The sequence below is a fragment of the Sylvia atricapilla genome, chromosome 9, assembly GCF_009819655.1.
Source record: "Sylvia atricapilla isolate bSylAtr1 chromosome 9, bSylAtr1.pri, whole genome shotgun sequence".
Lineage (NCBI taxonomy): Eukaryota > Metazoa > Chordata > Aves > Passeriformes > Sylviidae > Sylvia > Sylvia atricapilla.
This window is the reverse complement of record NC_089148.1, coordinates 15,010,834-15,031,279: the sequence shown is the minus strand read 5'-3', so window position 1 is coordinate 15,031,279 and position 20,446 is coordinate 15,010,834. Positions and strand designations below refer to the sequence as shown.

Here is a 20,446-nt window from a genome sequence, read left to right as displayed (position 1 = left end):
CTGATAAAGAAGTTATGTTGTGATTGTAACCTTCTTAGGACTTGGATTGTATTGAAGAATAATGTTTCTTTGGACATAAAGGAGAAGCCTCCTTCCTTATTGCTATCCTAATGCTAAAAATTATTGAAAATTAATTTTCTTTCTTTTTTTTAAAGCGCTGACAGCAGCAAGATAGTATCAGCAAGTGAGAATATCAGTCCTGAGCAGTCAGTCTGTAGGTAAGAAAGGGGTGGTGTTAAGTTCCAAAATAATTATTTAAGTTTTGAAAATATAATTAGTATTTATTTTAATTTCTTATTTGTATTATGTACCTCAGTGCCGTTATCTTGCATTTTTGTACTCCTGGCACTCTGTCATTTAGTCCAGCTACCTCACTGGCATTAAGGAGCAACAGGGAGTGAGCTGGAAGTACAAGTCAGTTTCCTTTCCTTCTGTATAACTTTTAGGTGCTTTCTAAGATACTTTAGTAAATATTTAACTTGAAAAAATTATTGTCCTATTTTTTTTCAAGTGTAGATTAATATGCTTGATTTCTAGTACTGTGTGTTTTCTCGATTAGCTGATCTTAAATGTTACTACCTGTTTTAGAAGTTGTGTATTTTAATAATGGCCATTCAAAATGTCTTCCTTTATAGGAAATTGTAGCAAATAGCACTGGAAAGAACTACAGGAGGTTTTTCTCTTGGCCTTTAGAAACAATATTTTTAACATCTTTTTATTCCAACATATGTCATAAGTACTCTATAAAATCTAATCATGGAAACTGGTACAATCTATCCCAGTGCTTAAATGTTCTTTCTTCTAGTCAGATTTTTCCTCACATCTCTAAATCACTTTGACCACAATAAAGTCAATTGCAAGTTTTCTGACTTTCACCCTTTCTTGTTTTTTTTTTTTCCTCACCTCAACGTGTGTGTGAGTTTTAGATTAATTGATAAGCTTCTTGCAGTCTTATTTTCTTCAGATTTGGTCTTTATAGTCTTTCTAGTGGAAAAATTAAAAAAAAAGTATTTAACATTGTTACTTCTAAATAGTTGCTCTCTAACTTGTGTGTATGTTTCTTGGAGTGTGGCACTCCAGCATGTGTTTCTTCGGAGGCTCTATCTTCATGACTGGAATAGAAAAATGTGGTTTGCAGTTGTGCTCTAGTTGATGCTTTTCAGTGCAAAGACATGGGGGTTTCAGTGTTGTGGTGCCAATTCAGATCAGCCTGCTGTTCACTATAACTCATTACAATACCATTGAGTCCCCTCAGAAGTACTTTGTTCCCGTGCCAAGATCAAATATTTGTATACTTGCCACACACTTGGAAGTCATGTTGCTGTGAAATGTATGAAAATGTGGTTCTAAGTCTGCCCTGATGGAAAGACATGAAACCATCTTTGAAGCTTCAAAGTTGTGTCCTTTGGTCCAAGGCAACTGTCTCCCATTGCTTCAGGATACACTGAACTGAGTGGAAGCGTCTTGTTGACAATATAGTTAAGGACAACATGTTTTGTTCAGTTTCTTTTGTTTTAAGCTCTGTAGATATTTTCTGTCGTGTGTCACCCTGCCCTGAAAAGCTTCTGGGATCAGGCAGTAGAGGTTTTTTTCTCACTGCAAGTTGTACAAGTTTGTTTCTTCTCTGTACTGATGGAGTTCCTTTTTGTGTTGTTTTGGGGTTTTCTTGTTGTTTTTTTTTTTCCCTGTAGTTCTGGATTATACTTCAGTGTATTCATTCACGGTTCATTTTTGGCACAGTCATCTTAAGCATGTAATCTAGTTAGAGTGTTCCTTGCTTCTTGTATGTCTTTTCCTCCTTGTGCCTGTTCATACAGGCTGCCTGTGGTGAGATGCCTGTGCTTCAAATCACACTTGGGGGCATTTTTTCCCCTGTAGTGCTCCTGCAGTTTGTCCTTAACCTCCGTCACATTGCCTTCCACATGAGGGGAGAAGAACAGTAGTACACTCAGCTTCTGAATTTCTCTGCTGATGAAGATCATCCATTGGACACTGTGAGGGTGGTGTCTCCTCAGGTTCAGGGCTTTTGCTGATGCTTCCCGGTGACCCAGTGTGGATGGGTCTGGAATCTTCGGAAGCCCACAGCACACTCTGCCTCACCTCCCTGTTTGTGCTCTTGCTGTGGTGCATCTGCAGTGTGATGCTCCTTCTTCCAGCATGAGTGTGCTGGATTATCATAGGAAATCAGAAGTACAGGAGTCTTCCTGTGTTGTTACCCCCAGGGTCGTTTGCCAGATGGGATGAAGCCTTCAAGTTGCTTTTTGAAAAACCTTTTGGTAGGATATTTGGATTTCTCTACGTGTGGCTGTTGAGTGATACACTGATTTTAAAATCTAAAACCCCCCTTTTGGCTTTACAGAAATGATCCAGAAATATTACTGTGGTGTTGAGTGGGTCTTGTCTTCCTTAGAAAATAGCATTCAATTTATTTTCTTTCTGCTAATTTTTAAATTATTTTTAAGGCTAAAACTGTTTTTTTCTAATCATAGAAGAAGGTCTTGGGACGACAAATAGATTAAGATCATAACCTACCCAAAACCTGGCTCCATAGTAGAAGGAACTAACATTATTGGAACATCTTTACAGGAAGAGAGAGAATTAATGAATAAAGCTAGGTAGGTGCTTTTGATGGATTGAGTGCTCCTGATGGTGAGGACTGGATTTCATCTTATGCAGTGCAGCTTTGGAACAGCAGAGGGTACTGTTGGTGCAAGATAAAAAAATCAGGTTTTTCACACCAAGCTTGGAATTTATTCTTTTTTGCTCCTAATATGTTGTTCATTGGAACTGTTGATATGTTACTAGTTGTTGTTAGATCATCGCCTCATCTTCGTAACATGTATTTATGGATTTACCAAGTAGTTTTGTGGAGAATCCCTTAGTTAAGTATGAATGTTTTCTCATTAGTTTTGCTGGCACAAAAAGTGCTTCAAAGGTGTGTATTCTGATACAGCTTTTTTGTCCTTCAGTGTTGCGGAAGGACTGTTCCTTCTTTGTTCTAGATTGAGGACTTGATTATGCTGAACCTTTTCAGAGAGTTTTTTTTCTGGAGATAAAGTATTGGGGAAAAAAAAAAAAAAGGTAAAGATTTGAGGACAAAGTTGCAATTATTCCATCTCTTGTTGGACAGCCTTACTCTCTTCTCCTGTGTTTTATTTACCACATTCTTGCACAGTCTCTGGCTGCAGTTCGCCAGAGTTGTGTTTTATTTGAATGTCAACAGGTGGGCTGTTATTTAAGACCCGCTTTTAAGGAATGTTACTGTTTTGCCAGGGATCATTTCACTTCTGTGAAAAGGATCTAAATATTCCAAATCTAAGTTTCTGAGAGTACAGTTAAATAGTGTGATGATTTCTGTGGTAAATCTGCTCTAAGTGACTACGTAGTAGCATTTTTAAGGACTGTTATTGGTGACTTTTGTCCCATACTTTTTCAGTGATCCAATTTACCACCTCCCCTCACCCTGTGAGCAGTTGTCATGGTACAACTGTGCTGGGGGCAGTAGCAGTGATGTGCTGTGCCACACAGGGTGTGAAAGTTTCCTAAATTTTGCTTTGCTACCAAAGTATCCTGTGTGGCCTTGAGGTTGGTGTTAATTAGGGGTTTGAATTGGTAATCCTGGAAGTGAGACACCTTCAGTTTGCTATATTCTGACTGGACTGTAATTGTACTTATGCTCTTGGAAATGGTTTCCAACTGAGAGTGCAGATTTAGACTGAATATTAGGAAGGAAGTATTTACTATGAGGGTGGTGAGGCACTAGAAGAGGGTGCCCAGAGAAGTTGTGGCTGCCTCATTCCTGGAAGTTTGAAGGCCAGGTTGGAGAGGGGTTTGAGCCACCTGGTCTAGTGGAAGTTGTCCCTGTGCATGGCAGGGGGTTGGAACTGGATGGTTTCCAAACCAAACCATTCTGTGACACCATAGGATTCTGGTCCGGGCTTATTTGATAGTAAGTTGGCAAAAGAACTACTCTGTGAGTGAAGTTTTCTGCTTTGCAGAGTGATCTAAGCCACAGTGTCAGAAGATACCTCTCATAGGTACAAGATACCGTAGGTGTAGTAGCAAACTCACTGAAGCACTTCATGTGCTGAGTCTACCTCTCACCATGGTTTGTCCTCATGGATAATTTTACAGGTACTACAGTGTGATTTCATTGAGAGAAGACCTTATGTAGACAGGCTTGAAAAAGAAAAAATATTCATAGTCCGTAATAACTGTTTTCCCGGTTTGTTTTCATTCTTCTGCATGTTTCTGGGATGGTAGGTAGCGTTTAGCGATGGAATCTGTCGGGAGCAGAAAATGAGATGCTTAATAGGGGTAGAGCTACAGTAGAGGAAGAGTGGATAGAAAGATATTAATGTGCTTTTGAGCTTTGGCTGCAGGAAACACTGCTAGCACTGCCTATAACTGTGTTTTCAAACATTACTTGCATTCTTTGTGCTTCAACCCTAACCCTTATTTCTACAGCTTACCTTGAGCCAGCTGTTTCTGTTTGACTGATGGTGTAGCAGACAATGCCAGCCTACTGCAAAACAGCAGAAAAACAAAATGGAAAGGCATTTTGCCAGTTTGCCCTTTCAGCCAGGGGAGCCTTTGTGATGATGACTCAAAGGAGGAGGCCTAGGGGAATGGGCTCTTTGGGACTGATGGGAAGCTTTGCCTTCTGTGGCATCATATGTAAATTTTCACCTAGCTGAATGCAGGGCATTTATAATCCACCTGCCTGAAATCATGTGAGGGGTGAAATTTGATGGGGGGAATTTGTCAGTGCAGGGCACTTCAGTCATGTTGAATATGTTGAACAACTGTAGAGAAACTGCCCAGATGCTTCTGACTCCATACCTGGCCAAAACACTCCAGTGTGCACATTGTATTTAACTGGCTGCTCCTCTTGTGAAAGGCAGTAGTAAAACCCCATTTATTATGGGTAATAATCATGACCTCAGCAGGATCATTAGATTTTTCACTCCTGGACTCAAATAGTAGCTATTAACAATATATTTCATTATACTGGGAAGGAAATTCTTTGTAAGTGAGCCCTAACCTTGTAGTTATTAGATTTACCCTGTGCTCTCTTTGGGATAAATTGAGTTCTCACTTTTTTAAGGCATTGTTAAGAATTTTTGCCTGGCATAAATTCCAGCAGACTGGAAGGTTTGTCTTTTTTTGCAGTTGATTCCTCTGCATTTAGTTTGTTCGAAGCAGTCTCACTTGAGGGGCAGTACTTGCACTAAAATCCTAGAGTCACAAAGTAGTTGTAACTAGGAGGCACTCCCATAGTACAGATGTGTTTTTTTTTTCTTAGATTTAAACAGAATTTCCTGCTTTTCAGTTTGTTGCCATTACCTATTGTCCTTTCACTGGGCACTTCACCTCTGAGCCCATCTCTGCCTTCTATAATCCTTCCCATCAGGTTACGTTACTGAGATCCTCCTGAGCCTTCTCTGCTCAAGGCTGAGCAATCCCAGCTCTCTCAGGCTCCCCTCGTGGCAGATGCCCCAATCCTTTAATCATCTTAGCTCGCTGGACGAGTTCCAGTGTGTGTCTCTGTAGAGGGGAGCCCAGCAGAGCCCCAGCCCTGCAGCAGAGCCCCCCTGGTGCTGAGCCAGGGGAAGGGTGTCCCCACCCTGGGGGCTGTTGGCTGCCTTTGTGACCAGGGCATGTTGCTGGCTTGGTTCAGCTGCTCCACCCGGATTCCCAGGTCCTTCTCTGCAAAGCTGTTTTCCAGTAGGCTGGCACCCAGCCTGTAGGGCATAGTTTTTCCTCTCCAGGAGCAGGACTTTGCATTTTTCTTTGCTGGACTTCATGAGATCTGCCTGCCCATTTCTCCATGCCTTTTCTGTATTTTTTTTCTCAGCAGGAGGTCCACGTTTTCCCAACTCTCTTTTAATGCTCAGTTACTTATAGAAGCACTTCTTGTCCCTGACCGTTTTCAGCTCCAGGCAGAATTTGACCTTCCCGAGTCTGTCTTTGCACACTAGGGCAGTGTCTCTGCATTCATCCCTGCTCACCTGACCCCACTCCACCTCTCATGTGCATTCTTTTTATATTTGAGTATTGTCAAAAGCTCCTTGTTGATCTGTGTGAGTCTCCTGGTACCATTGCTTGATTTTCTGCACATTGGCTCTATGATTCTTGAGCAAGATGGAGGTCATTCTTCAAAATGAGCAAACTGTCCTGCACTGGTCTTCCCATATCCTGTGGGTTTTTCTGAAGCTGGTCCCTGAATTCTGCTCTCGTGAAGCCCAAATTTATGATCCCACAACTTTCATTGTTTCCTTTGCCTTGGTTCAGGCTTAAGGCTTGGTTCCTGCCAACTTCTCTGGCTTTAGTGTCAGAAATCTGCATTTATACGAGTTGGCCAGATCAGTGTTTTAATCTGAACTGGTGTTTACATCAGGTGTTCATACCTTGAGTGAACCAGACACACCAGGTGTGGGTATGTGCTAAGTGTTCTGCCTTTTTTTTTTTTTTTTTTTTTTGCGTGTTCTTGACTTTTATTTACTGATCCATCTGTTCCTTATGTATGTTGGTCTCATGTACCAGTGCTGGTAATGATACTATTAGTGTCTCCCACTCCAGTTGCTGGTCATAGATTCACCTTAGAAAAAAAATTTCCATGTAGTTAGATGTCATTAAAATTACTCCCTTGCTAGACCCTTTCTCATTCCCTTAATGGGGCTTATATTTGCACTTTTTGGCCATACCCTGTATTGTTCTGACATCATGGCATAACCCAAAGAATTCCTTCATGGTAAACCTGCCCTGTCCTACATGTATCCACAAGAGAAACTGCACAACTAGCCTAGAAATTATATAGGCTGTTCTGTTGGTTGCAGCTCCAAAATCTCCTCAATATCCTTGTGATCATTTGCAAGTTTCATGTATCATGGGTATGGCCAAGGTATGGTGGGATTCTGGCAAGTGATCTATCTGCTTTTTCTGGGGTGGTTTTCTCAGTGGAATTTATCCAGTACCTTTCCTCAAGTTCTGCATCTTCTCCCAACACCCCGTCATCTGTAAGCAGTGTCTCCAGTTACCTGTAAGCAGTGGCTTTACCAGATGATTTTAAAGGAAAGTGGATACACACCTCTAAAATGCTGTACCTCTGACCGATCCTAGTTAGTACCAAGCATCCTGGTTATCACAGATGGTGAAATGCTGGCAAAAAATGCTTGCAAAGTGGTTTGGGAGGACTCTGCTTGCTGTCAGTCACTACTGCCAAATTAGCTTAATTAAAACCAGCTGTGGGAAAGTGCTCTGCTACAGCTGATAACTCTGTTTCATTCTCTGAAGTCTTGTGGGCCTGGGGCTGGTGATAACGAGCTGCTTGGATGCAGTGAGGATCTTAAAGTATTTGCAGTTCTCTTACATATGTGTAATTTTGAAGTTGGCCCTAAATCCTGCTTTTGGCTTGCATTTCTCCATATGGAGTCCTTGGCCTTGGGATGATGAGGTTTGTGTATCGCCTTGAATAGCATCTACTATGGTTAGTGGTGCCATTTCTTGATTTAGTTTGGGAGAGTTGGTGGGCATGTTTGTTTTTATATGGTTAAAAAGGAATGTCAAGGTTATCCAGCCTGAGAAAGTCACTCTTTTATTACAGTTTAAAAACCTCATAAACCTAAGAACCTCTTCCTCTACAACCAGTCCCTGACTTTGAAACCCGGCAGCTTAATCCATTCAACAATTTGCCTTTTCTGAGTGACGAGCAGGCCTTTATGTTTTGTGAACTGCTGTCTCAGGCTTCTGCAATATTCTTTATTTGTAGGATACCCTACTCATTGCTATCTCCCTTCCCCTAATCCTCTCCTCTCTTTCTCTATCATCTGCTCAGTTGTGCAGGCAATTTCATAGTCAAAATTAGGGCCAAAAAGTTGCCAACACTGATGACTTGTCACAAACCAAGAAAAGGCCTTTTTCCATTTCTGAATTGATCCCAGACCTGCCAACATCAAGCTGTTGGGTTTCTTTGCCAGTCAAATGAAGTTGTGTTAGATGAGGCAGCTGTTTTAGAATAAAGTTAATAAAATGACTGTTGCCTTTTATAACGAGTTCTGCTAGTGGAGTAGTCCAGAACTGATGAAACTCTAAAATTTGTGAATCCCAGTGAGCCTGTGAAATCCTGGCTGGAAGCATACTTCAGCAGGTGGCTGGAAATGCTAATAAGGAATGGAGTCTGTACTGGAGCACTGTGGAAGTTTTGTCTTTCTGGGATTACAGTAGATTTTCTTTGTGGAAATTGACTTAGAAAAGGAGTTGTTCTTGGCATCTCTCAATTTCTGAAGTTTCAGTTTTTGGTGAAGTTGAATTGACAGTTTCATAGGATCTTCAACAACAACAAAAAATGGATGATTCAGTGATGCTGCTACACTGGATGCTAGATTACTGTTCCTAAGGAAGCTTATCCCATGTCTCGATATTTTCATTAGAGTAGTCCATTTATGTGGGTTGGGTTTTTTTTTTTTTTCCCAGTTTTGTGGTGGGTTTTCTTGTTTAGTTTTGTATTCCAGAGGCATTTTGCTTGCTTGTTGCAAAGATGCAAGGGACTTTGTGGCTTTCCTGAATAGGGTCACCCGCTATCTTTGGATGGAGTGTAGTTCTCTGTAGTGCTCTGGTATTTTAGTGCTTATTCCAGTTTTGCACACAAGCTTTGTGTCACTGTAACCTTCAGTCTGACTGACAAGGATCTTTTTGACAGAATTGATCCATGGACAGCAAAAGTTCTTGTAGCTGGAGGTGAGACTGGCTTTTTAAATTTTTTTTACTTGGTTGTTCTTCCACTTAGAAGAATGGCTGCAGACCTTTAGTCACTGCTGACTTGGAAACTACCCTATGAGTTATTTTTTTTTAAAAGGCTTGCTTGCTTTGTGAAGCACTTCAGGGAAGTGCTAAGCAGTCTATTCCATTGATCCTAGACTGGAACCAATGTTCTTCTTCTTTAACCTTCTGAGTGCCTTGGAATTATTTTTAATGCTTTTTTTTGGTTGGTTGTTGTTTTTTTTCCCCCCTCACTGGCTTGTTTCTCTGCCAAGTGCTAATTTAAAGGGATTCATTGTATTTTTATATGTGGTGTGATAGGAGGAACACTTTTCCTTTAGATTGTCTCCAGCTGTATTTGTCCAGGGGCTGGGTGATGTGTGTGGTGATCAACTTCCATTCCTGCAGCTGCTATTTCAATAAGTTTTTTCATTGTCCTGCAATTTCTGCACATGGAAATGACGCACTACTGACGGTATTTAGTGCATCCCTGGGTTATTTTTCTTATGTTTTGATGAACTTTTTTAAAAATTAAAATCAAACACTTCAGTAAAAGAAAATAATAGGAAATGAGAATATATGCACTGTTCACTTACTGTTGTTTTTCTTTTGGAGGCTTTTATTAGTTTGGTTTTTTTCCTCTGAGTGTAGATGCTTTCATAGCTGAGCAGATACTCTGGGAACACCTTTATTTCAGATTTGCTTGTGTTAGTGTTTGGTTTAGGATGTGAAGGCTTTTGTGTAGGCATTATGCCCTTTGTAGACCAGTTAGTGTGTCAGTAAGGTAAAGACAAGATGCTCCTCAAGCCAGTCAGCTTGGGAAGAACTTATGCTCCCTATCTCTCTGTGTATGTCCACTACCTATAAAATCACATACTGTGTAGGACCTCTCAAATCAAATTTTAGTTTGGAAGTTTTAGCACATTTTGGAAACTTACCAAGTTTTAGGATTTGACGGGCCAGAAATCTCTTTAAATTTTGGAATCAGTTGTGGCAATGCTGTTAAACAAATTCCCACAAACTTCCCCCTGACCCTAAACTGCAAAATACATGAGTAAGACATGGATCCAGCAGATTTTCTGTTCAGCATCACCTTTCATGTTGATAAGTGAGCTAGGTGCTTGCAGCACAAATTAAATTCAAGTGTAGTAATTTTCTAGACAAAATGCCTCTAAAACCCTTGTATTCAGGAGATGTTTTGTGCTTATACCTCATACCTTACTCCTCCCTGTGATTTGTTTGTGCTCCAGGCAGAGACAGGAGAGATGATGAATCTCACTGTAAAACACTACATAGGATCATCTTATTGGCAGTTATGGTGGTAGTTGGGCCAGATGTTGTGTGCTTTAAGGTTTTGGGAAGCTTTTGACCACTAGCTAAATATCATAAGTTGTAGATCATTTTCAGACAAACTCAAGAATATGAATTTTCTGATGGAAGTATTTGTACTTCAGAATTTGGGAAAGGAGGGGTTCCTGAGAGCTTGGAAAAGGAGGTTTTTGCATGTGAGGGAAAGAGAGAAAAAAATAGTTGAATGGCTCCAGTAGGCATAAAACTAAGACCAGTCTGTTAAAATAGTTGTTGTCCTGATTGTCATTAATTGTGTGTAGGCATCTTCATTTATGTAAATCAGAAATTAATGTGCATCAGCCTTCCAGAGTTCTCTGATAGTTGTGTGTGTATATGTAAGTTTGAGACACAACCTGTGTTTTATTAAGGTAAAAGCCCATGTCCATATTTAGAAAAAGTGCTACAAGACTAAAGCAATTTATTTCAAATTATAAATGCTTTGTGTTTTATAGTATCTAAGCTAACAATATATGCTTTTTTCCAGTATGAAAATACAGAATTAATTTTCTCTGTGCAGTGTAATTCCCCAGCTGACACTACCCATTTTCTGTCTTGCCACATAGATTGTTATCTTCAAAGAGAGAAATTGTACTGTTTTGTAATTTATTGCATGTTCCTCTATGGAATTTGGGGGTATGACTGACTGTGCCACAATAATAATTGAAACAAAAGTATGAAGCTTGGCTTAGGAGATGATGAGCTCCTTAAAATACTGAGAATCTGTTTGGGATTAGCTATAAGGGATTTCTCATTGTCAAGAAAAGAACCTCTTGGATACCAGCTTTATTGGTCGAGTTTGGCCTGGATGTTTTCCTGAGTTTATGGTAGTTCTGTACCTTCCCTAGAGTTGTGTTCCTCAAAACCAAGTATATCTTCATTGAATGCCTGCAGCACCTTGATCTCCCCCTCTTCTTTCTCTCTGGGAACTGTCCATCTGTCTTCTGGAAAGTGCAAGGTAAGGAGCAGGTGCTGTTGGCCTTCTCTGGAACAAGGAGCTGTGATGGACACAGAGGAGCTGGAAGTCCCTGATGCTCGGTGAAGCACCATGTTGGTCATGGCTCTGTGAATTTGTGTAGTAGATTCAAATAAATACTGATCTTACGAGCAAACATACCAGCCCTTCCTGCCACCAAACAGTTGTTTGGGCGCTGCTGAAGACAATAGCAATGTAATATCCTTCTGAAGCGTTTGCCAGCTGGCGCAGGACACCACATCTTTTCATTCCATTCATTCATTGCTGAATAAAGAAAATTGGCATGCTCAGACCATTTTAAAAATACATCTGTTCAGAACATGAGTGTTTCTTGTTCAGTTTGTTTACCACTTCATAACAAACGTCCTGATGAAAAAGGAGCAATGCACAAAGCAGCAAGTGTTAAAAGGTTGGTTAGGTTCCATGAAATTCATAAAAATTGCCTAAAGAAATATTACTACATCGCTCAAGTTCAGTATCACTAAGAGAGCTGTATTTTCAATTAAATGACAGGAAATTGAGGGGTGATAGAGAATGACTTTTCTGTTTACAATGTAACCAGTAGACCTTGATGTCGCATTAAATTCTCCAGACAAGTGATAATACTTGGCTCTATCCATTCTTAGCTCTCAAGCCTTTTATCCAAAGGTCTTTCAAAGAAATTAGATTGTTTATTTTTATGGATGAGAAACAATTTAATCAAAGGACTTGTTCAGGGCTGCATGGGTTATAGCAAAATTACCCCTGTTGGCTGTGGTTTAGTTTGCAGACTCACTCAGAGCCAGTTGTGCCTGCCCTCCCTGCAGCAGAGCTTTTGCTGAGCCTCAGCACTCCATGTCAGGTTTCCCAGTGTGGAGCTGGCTGGCTCCAGGCTGAAGCACAAAAGGGACCTCATGTCCAGACACAGTGGATGGCCAAGGAGTTTAGGTTCAGATCTCAGCTTGGCTGGGAAGTCAGCTGTCAATAAAATGAGTGTTTTGGGTCCGCAACAAAAACAGAGAGAGAACCTATGGACCTTCTTTGGTACTGTGTGCTTTGTAAATGGGGATGGCATTTAAGGAGTTAGTGGCTAGAGCAGCAGTGCAGAAACTTTAATTTGTATAGAGCATAAGTGAATTACTGTTAAGAATGAGGTATTTCCATTATTATGATATCTCTCAATGGTGTATGTTCTCAAATGAGGATGAATCTTCCCTCACAGGTGTGTTATGTCAAACAGGCATCATCCTATTCCCACATCTTTGTACCAAAACAAGTATAGCCCGGTGGCACACAGTACAGGCATTCAAATTTAGTGCAGCCTTGTTTTAAGACAGTTTATTAAACCCGGAGTTTATTGGAAATGGTCTTTACAATCAGATGTTTCCTGTTGCTGAAGATGTGTCCTGTTGCCGAGTGACTTTTCCCATAAAGGGACTAAGTTTTGAACTTTGAACCTTGGTCTCCTATCAGCTGCAGACAGCACTGGACTTAAACTCTACATGTGTTTTCCTTGCCAAAACTTACAGTCCATTTATTTGCTACTCACAGCTCTCAGGTCTGTCATTAGGAAGTGTGCCTGTGCTCTGTATGTTTCATCTTTATATGTAATTTCTCATCTTCGATATTGAAAATGTTAGAATTGTGCTGCTCAAACCGTGCACTTGAGATCATAACTCTTTGTGTCATCTAAACATGGGAGCGCTACTGATTGTTTTTGACAGAGTATGCGTGTAGGGGCTGAGATTACCAGTAAGAGTGGTATTGTATGTTTCCTTTGACCTTCACTGATGCTGTGTGGAGCTTAGTGGATGTATTAATTAGTGCCTTGAGTTTTAAATGATGAATGAGAGTCACTTGGAACATCCTTGAACCGTGGCACAGATGATGTTATTGTAGTGACCAGTGCCCTTAACACAGAGCCATCTCACTGTGTTCAGAAAAAAGGTGTCAAGTAGGAAAATCCTTGGCACTATGGAAGAAAGAGTTTAGTAAAGCAAAATAGACCAGGCTGGGGGAATGGGGAGCCCAACATTAATGCAAAAGTAGGATACTTAATAAGTTAGTAGGATGACATTTACTCAGTCATTAAACTGAGTAAATTACTTACCGCTTCCCTAAATCCATCTTCAGCATGCAAAACAATGTGTTAGGAAGGGAAGGTTGCCCTGTCAAGGAATTTTTAAGTGCAGGCAGTTGCATTTTTCTGAATCTGAGGAAGGATATTCATGCTTTAGCTATCTGAGATCTCTAAGACAGAACTGAAATTATTCCGTTCCCTTCAATTCTTTGGATATAAGAATTATCCAGTATGTTGTGTAGTCATGATAAGAGAGGATCTTATTCAAAATATTTTTTTCTTTGGGGCAGGAGATGTTCTAAGATCTTCTTGCCAAATGAATCCTGACAGTAGAATGTTTTTGAGAGTGCACTGCTTTTGTGAGCTTCATTTCCTGACTACGTGAAACATAAGAATAGTTTTTGTTGTTACTGATCTCTTTGTCAGCAAGTTAGGAAGACTTCCATGCTTTAAATGTTCCTTCTCTGGTATGTCACATTCCAGAATATTGATCTCAAATAGAAAATAAATTTTGATGGCTACTGGGATGTTTGATCCTATATTTTTCCGTACTCAGCAGAAAAAGGGAGACAGATGAATGACAGACCCTTAAGGATGTTCTTCTAATTCTGTCATAAAAATGAGGCACCTCATTTTTTCCTTTTCATTCTGAGTCTGAATCAAAATCTTGTTAGATAATATTACTGCAGTTACCATCCCCAGGCCAGCTGATGGAGCTATACAGGATGTCTGGTATTTGAACAAGCTCTGCAAGTTGATCTGGAGATAAATTACTTTAAATGTTATTAAATACAGGTTGTCGTTCTGTAGGAATCCGTCAGAGTATCTGGAGAGCAGGAGTATGGAATGAGAGATATTTGATTATGCATATAAGAAAGCAATACAGACCTCAGAGCCTGAGCATCTGAATAAGAATGTGCCAAATCACAGCCTTATGTTGTGATATATTCTCGTATTCCCTGTTTGGCTTGGCCTGTGGAGTGTATTGCTGTAATGGTATGTGGTATTGAGGCTGTGTTAAGCCTTTATTATTAAACTCTTATAACTCCAGTGGGACTGACAGTTTGTGGTTTCTCAGGACCACTTCCAAAGCAGCATGCAATCATGTTGTTTTTCCTAGAGAAGTTACTTTATTGCTGAAGTCTGGTTTTGGGTTTTTTTTTTTTTCTTTCTCTTTTTTTTTTTAACCAAAAAACAATTCCCCCCCCCCCCCCAAAAAACCCCAAAACAACAACAACAACAACAACAAAAAAAACCACCAAAACCAAAAAACCCAACAAAACACAAAACCAAACAAAAACAAAACAAAAAAAACCCCAAAAAATCCAAACCAGATAAGTTATTGCTTCAGCTTCTTTGGTTTCCAGTAGATTGAGGCAAATATCTACAAATCCTTGCAGGGAGAATTTGTAAAAAGCAATAAAAATTAGTGGCTTCTCGGAGGGACTTACTATAAAAATCTTAGCTGAAATTTTGTAACAGCACTTAGGTAAACATACAGTTTATATACAGTTCTTGATTGAATGTGGATTATATTTGCTGTTCTCATTATGTGTTATCACTGCTTGTTTTTCGGTTTGTATATTGCTTTTTCTTCAATGATGAAATCAAAGTAAGGACAGTATTTGTACTGGAAATAAATCCATGTATTTGCTCCTATATGATTTTAAGAACTTGACACAATTGGGCTTCTAAGAGCTGGTACCATACATCTCTTCACTGCAGTGCCCATGTTAAATGTTGATCCAGTGATGTGCATGGGGTATGAAACTTCAGATGTATTTCAGCATGGCTTTGTTTGTCTGCTACAGATCTGCTGGTCAGGGTCATCACTCATTTGTGAAGATCCAAATCTTCGTATATTTTTCTGTTCAGAAACCAGACTACTAGAGAAGATACAGCAGTCTGTTACAAGTAGCAGTCAGATACTTGCCTGGTCTCCAGAAATGCCCCGAGCTAAGGCACACAATATATGCAGCAAGATGGATGATTTAATTTGCCTGTCTTGGAGCCAGGGGAGTGTGGTGCACAGTTATCCAGGCCCTGAGAAGGGTAAGGGGTTAGGAACACTTGAAGTGCATCCCTTGCCTTGAAATACAGTCAGTCCACATACCTGGATGTCTTATTTGGACTATGGTGTAAGTGCAGCAATACATGTAGTCATTACAGATTTGCAGGTGTGGTTTTTTGAGGTTTGGATTTTTGTTTTGTGGGTTTGGTTTTTTGGTGGTTTTTTTTTGTTTGTTTTTTTTTTTTTTTTTTTTTTTTTTTTAAACTATAGAACAGATCTGTGCAAATCCAGTTGTGTTCCTTTGAAGGTACATTCAGCTCTGGGTCCTGTATGAAGCATAGTTGGAACTGAGTTTAAATTTGTTCCCGGAGCAGCATTGAGGGTCCTTGCAGCATCTGTCTCCAAGCTCCTTGTTCCTGAATGAAATGAGATCTTGTATTGGTTCCACAGCAGTGGAAAGGGTCTCATACAACACTCCTCCACACTCCAGAGGTGCCGTGATGGAGTTCATTCACGTAGCCCTGCACAGCACAGTTTGTGTGGGGGGGATGATGGAGCAGTTTTATGTATTGGTCCAATTTGTGATGCTCTAACTGGATGGTGAGAGTGAGGGGAAAGTGACCCAGAGCATAGATCCCAATGCAGCTTAAATCCAAATTTGACACAAAGTGACCCAAAGCAACTTTGCAATCTGGCTGGTGGGGTCTCAGTTGTCATCATTCCTGGCACTGAGTGCCTTCTAAATTGAGTGAGTGCTTGTGCTGTCTTTGCTTCTTCTGATGGATTGGATAAGATCCAGAGTTACATTTGGATTTTGCTATATCTTGTTGTTTTGGTTTTTTTTTTTTTTCCTTTTCTTTTTTAAGCTGCTAGAGCAACTGAAAAAAAGATTGTAGTTAACATGAAAACAGATGTAAAAGACTGGCACTGTGGTGTGCGCAGCCTTAAGCTGTACATATTGGCAAGTTACTGTGTGTCAGATTTCATGATTTAGGCATAAAGGCTGCCCTTCAGTTAAGGCAGGAGGAAAAACGTGTAAGGTTCTTTGTGGAAGTAGGTATGTGAAAGGCTGGGGACTGCTCCTTCAGGCATGAACATTTCCTGGCACCTAAAGCAGGGGTGCATGTAAGTGGGTATGTTTTACATTGTATCTTAATAAGTTTTGAAAGATAAAGCCTTTGAAGATTTGCTTTGAAAGGTAGAGCATGCTCCAGGGCTTGAGGAAAGGCACTGGGCACAGACAGAGCTGCCACTGTCTCAGAAAAAAACACCCCCTAGAAAGGCCAGGAGGATTTTGAACTGAGAGATGGCTGAAAGAAATTTGAAACTAGAAGCAAAAAAACTTTTTGTCTTACGTTGGTGGAAGCAGAACTCAATATATTTATGAGTAAATCTGACTTGCTTCAAAGAAATGCTGATCTCCATCAACCTCTGACAGAAATAACCTGTAGCTCTGAATTTGGATTTGATAGCTCTTTGGGTAGAAGAAAGGTGATGTGTTACCTTCTCAGCTTTCTTCAGATTTATAGCTTCTTCCCTTTTGGAGTGTTAATACCAGAAATAAACACAGTGTTGTAATAAAGGTCCATACTTTGTGAAATTGCTTCTGGAGGTCGAGGGCTGAGTTGACTATAATACAGGTTATTCACAGTGAATTTGATTAGTTGAAACTAATAGTAGCATGAAGGACTGGATTGGAGAAGGGAGCTCTTAATCTGCTTATAAATTGTTTTTTCATATGAGGAAGATAATGTTTGCAGTTAAGGGAATGAAACATTATGCTATTTTTGTGGGTTGTGATAATGTTATTAATTTGGTTCTTGCAGTGCTTTTCAGCCATTCTTAGATCTAAGTCCTAATATTTCGTGTGCAGTGTTTGAACACAAAATATATTTCAGAAAAATTAACAGCTTTTAAATTTGACATTAACTACCAAGCAGTACTTTATGTTGATAAAAATCTCAACAGTTTTTAAAAAGTAGAACCCCACAGAGATACTTTAAAATTGATGGCAAATGAAGTTAATGCAGTTAAAATGAATTAACCTCCTTGCTATTTAGAATAATATAATGATGTCTGAATTTTATTCCCAAAAGAGGAAATACAGTTGTTAAGTCCAGATGGATTTTTATTTTTGTTGGAGTAAGTTTTGAGGCTAGTAATATCTTTTTTTAAATTTTTTAGTTTTACTACCATAGTGCTGGATCCAAGACAGCACAGACCTTCTTCTTCTAAATTCTTTTAAACCCAGTCAAATTAACAGTCCTTTATTAAAACAACAGTGTTTATTTTGAAAATTTGCAGTTTCTCATTGCATTTTTAAGAGTTAGAAAATAAGCACGAGGATAACGTAAAATAAAGAGAAACCAAGGGCTCAGTCCTGTGTCAAGTTATTTTCAGCTCTAACATGGTAACTGCCAGTGCCTGTGATTGTAGCCTGCCTAAATTTCAAGTGATGTAGGAGGAGGTTAAACTCTTTTCAGCAGGCTAAGTCTTCTTGTGCTTGAGCATTTTGCCTTGCAGTGAGGGCTTGCACCTTGGCAGCCTTTGTGGTGCTGCAAAGGATGTGTGATGATTTGATCACATCTGAAACCTGAGTGAAAAGGGAAATGTCAAAGGATTCAGTATTTTCATGTAGGTGAGGATGAGAGGCAGTTCAGCTATTGCTGTGTCAGTTTAGAGCTTCTCAGGCCATGAGATTATTAATGCTGTTGTGGTGGTTGGTTCTTTTCTGTGTTTTGCCCATTTGCAATTTGTCTCTAAGTTCTTGGCCCAATTCTGCTCCACTGGTAGGGGAATAGAATTTGGTAGTCTTTCTCCTTCATGAATTCATGGATTTCCATGAAAATAGATGGCGAACCAGGAGGCTTACTACCAAAATAAATCTTGGTTTGTCTCAAATAAACATAAAGCTGGGGGAAAGTCCCATTATTGAGCATGATACTGTAATTCAACTCCACTTGGAACAGAACATCAAATTATTACTGGTAATTTTGCAAACAGATTCTAGGCTGGAACGGTGGTGTATGAGGAAAACAAATGATTAATGAGGGGGTCTGACTCCCTTTATTAATGGGGGTGAGCTGAGTGCAAGCAGGCAGCAAAGGTTTCTATGTGGCCAAATGTCAAGTTGCATATATAAAAACTAGGATCTCTAAACCACAGTAAGGGAAAGGGTGCCCCATCATGTGAAACAGTGACTAAAAATGTAAGGCATTAACCGGTGAGCAAGAGTTGTCACTGGAGTCATGGTTAAAAGTATTGTTGTGATTCCCAGACAGAAAAATAAAAAGGTATCAAGTAGAGAGGTTATATTTTCTTGATGCCTGGCACACGTGCTGCATATAGAACAAAGGTGAAAAGATATCGGTGAATTGAAATTTATTGAGTTGGAAGCCACTACTGTGAGTAAAGATGTGGGAAACATGGTGAGCATGGAGTGCAAGGAGCACAAAGCGCTTGGCTTAGCAAACCGTGTCGGGGAAGAACTGATCATAACAGGCAAGGTCCATAAGTGGGGACAAAACATTAATAATACATTTGATAAGAAAACCTCTCTAGGCCAACAGTCAAAGCATGTTAGGATTCAGTTGACCAAGCTTATTAGACATAAAATGAAATTATTTTCAATGAATTGTAGGCACTTCATTGGTTAACAGCACTATGATTTATTGCACACTCTATTGTTCTGCCTTTGCTAGGTGCCTGTTGTTTGTCTGGTTGTTGAAGTTGTTCTGCTTCCTGGCTGAAGGGAGCACAAGGAATTGCTTAAGCAAAATAACCAAAAATTATTACAGCAAGAAATGGTGCTGAAAAAAAGGGGAAAATGAACTTGTACTCTTGTGTTACAGATTCAGTGGTTCTTTCCTTTGACTCCGTTGGACATACAATAGGCTCAGGTACAACATTGCCTTCTTCTCTATCTTCAACCTCATGACAAGGCTTCTACTTAACTGGACATGGTGGCCATGTTGGGAGGCAGGACACTGAGTCAGACTTCAGTGGGAATCAACCATCTAGCCAAATGGTAAATAGGTCTTTTCCTAGGTGCAGTGGGAGTTTTAAGAGCCTTAGTGCAACACAAGGATTAACCTGCGGGTTTCTTCCCTTACCCAGTGAGGAAACGACCTGGCCACGTGTTGATGATGCAGTTTGTGCTTCTCTTCTTATGTGAAAGACATTAAGATGATGTCACCCACCAGCTGAAGAAAAACTGTTTCATGCTACTAGGATAGTTTCCCAGCTAAACAAACAGTTGAGTTATTCGGGGAAAGACATTAGGAATGCTTCCAGGAAGGAGAGGGCAAAGTCATAACTAAACCAATAGGGCTGGAAACTTTTTTTTTTTTTTGGTGGAGATTGACCAGCATTATCGAACCCCAGGGCAAATCCTTCCCAATCTCATTTCCTTTGGAACCTAAGCATGACCTACAATTAAACTGAACCAGAAATCAAAAATTCTTTTATGTTGGGGGCACTTCACTAAGTCAGTAAGTCTCCATTTGGCTGTGTGTAATGTGAAAGCTGCAGCCAAGGCATGCCATTGTGAGCATGGTACTTGATGAAATTCAGTTTCCAGTGTGTATATAATGATACAATGATAAAGGGAAAGGCTAAGAACTGCTCTTACAACTTTAAACCCCTTAACACTTAAAAGATGGAGATATTTATTGTCTTCCACAAAAGACAAAACCTTCGCTTTCATTTTTTTTTATTTTATCTTGCTTGCCAGCCTTTCCTCTTAGGTTGATAGAGGGAACATGCTGCCTTCCAACATAGCACCTGTCTTCTGCCTGCACAGTTTGAAAGAGAACTTGCTGCCTGACACTAACATTGAAGCTTGAACACATACCTGATTTACTAACCCCTGAACTAGTGGTAGTAACTTACTTTGTTTAAAACACTTCAAACCTTTTCTACTCTCCCTGTATCTCCTCTAAAACTTTTATCTGGAAACAGATCATTCTTACTGCATGATCTGGTATGGGAGTATCTCTAGGTTGCCATATGGATATGTTATTGTGTATATGGGGGGGAGATACCCTCTATTAATTCTTTCTTCCCAATTAGTATATCATAACTGAAATGTGTTGTTGCCTGCTTCCTGTATTGGGTGGTGTCTTCAGTCTGCAGAAGTAGGGAGGAAGCTGCATAGGTTTGAGATATACCCTTGCTTGAATTTTAATCACAGATTTTGAATCTATGAAGTTAACCATAAATGTTTCTACCAATAGGAAAGTAAACTTAGTGATGAAAAACAGTTCAACTGCTCTGTGTCTTTTGGAGTTCTGTT

At 39.9% G+C, this 20,446-nt stretch overlaps 1 protein-coding gene and 1 long non-coding RNA gene across 10 annotated transcripts in view; both read left to right on the top strand.

Annotated features, from left to right (window-relative positions):
• Positions 1–20,446, top strand: part of ST3GAL3 (ST3 beta-galactoside alpha-2,3-sialyltransferase 3) — a 187,025-nt gene that overhangs the window by 30,462 nt on the left and 136,117 nt on the right. For 7 of the 9 annotated variants that reach the window (XM_066325032.1, XM_066325035.1, XM_066325030.1 and 4 more), the window contains exon 3: positions 19,005–19,052. The exons of the other annotated variants lie outside the window; for them this stretch is intronic. In XM_066325032.1, the coding sequence (XP_066181129.1) occupies positions 19,005–19,052 (48 nt within the window). The remainder of the gene's footprint in view (positions 1–19,004; positions 19,053–20,446) is intronic. 9 annotated transcript variants of the gene reach the window in all.
• Positions 1,040–11,407, top strand: LOC136364893 (uncharacterized). Its single transcript, XR_010744224.1, has 2 exons — positions 1,040–2,042; positions 11,002–11,407. It is a non-coding gene; the product is annotated as an uncharacterized lncRNA (long non-coding RNA).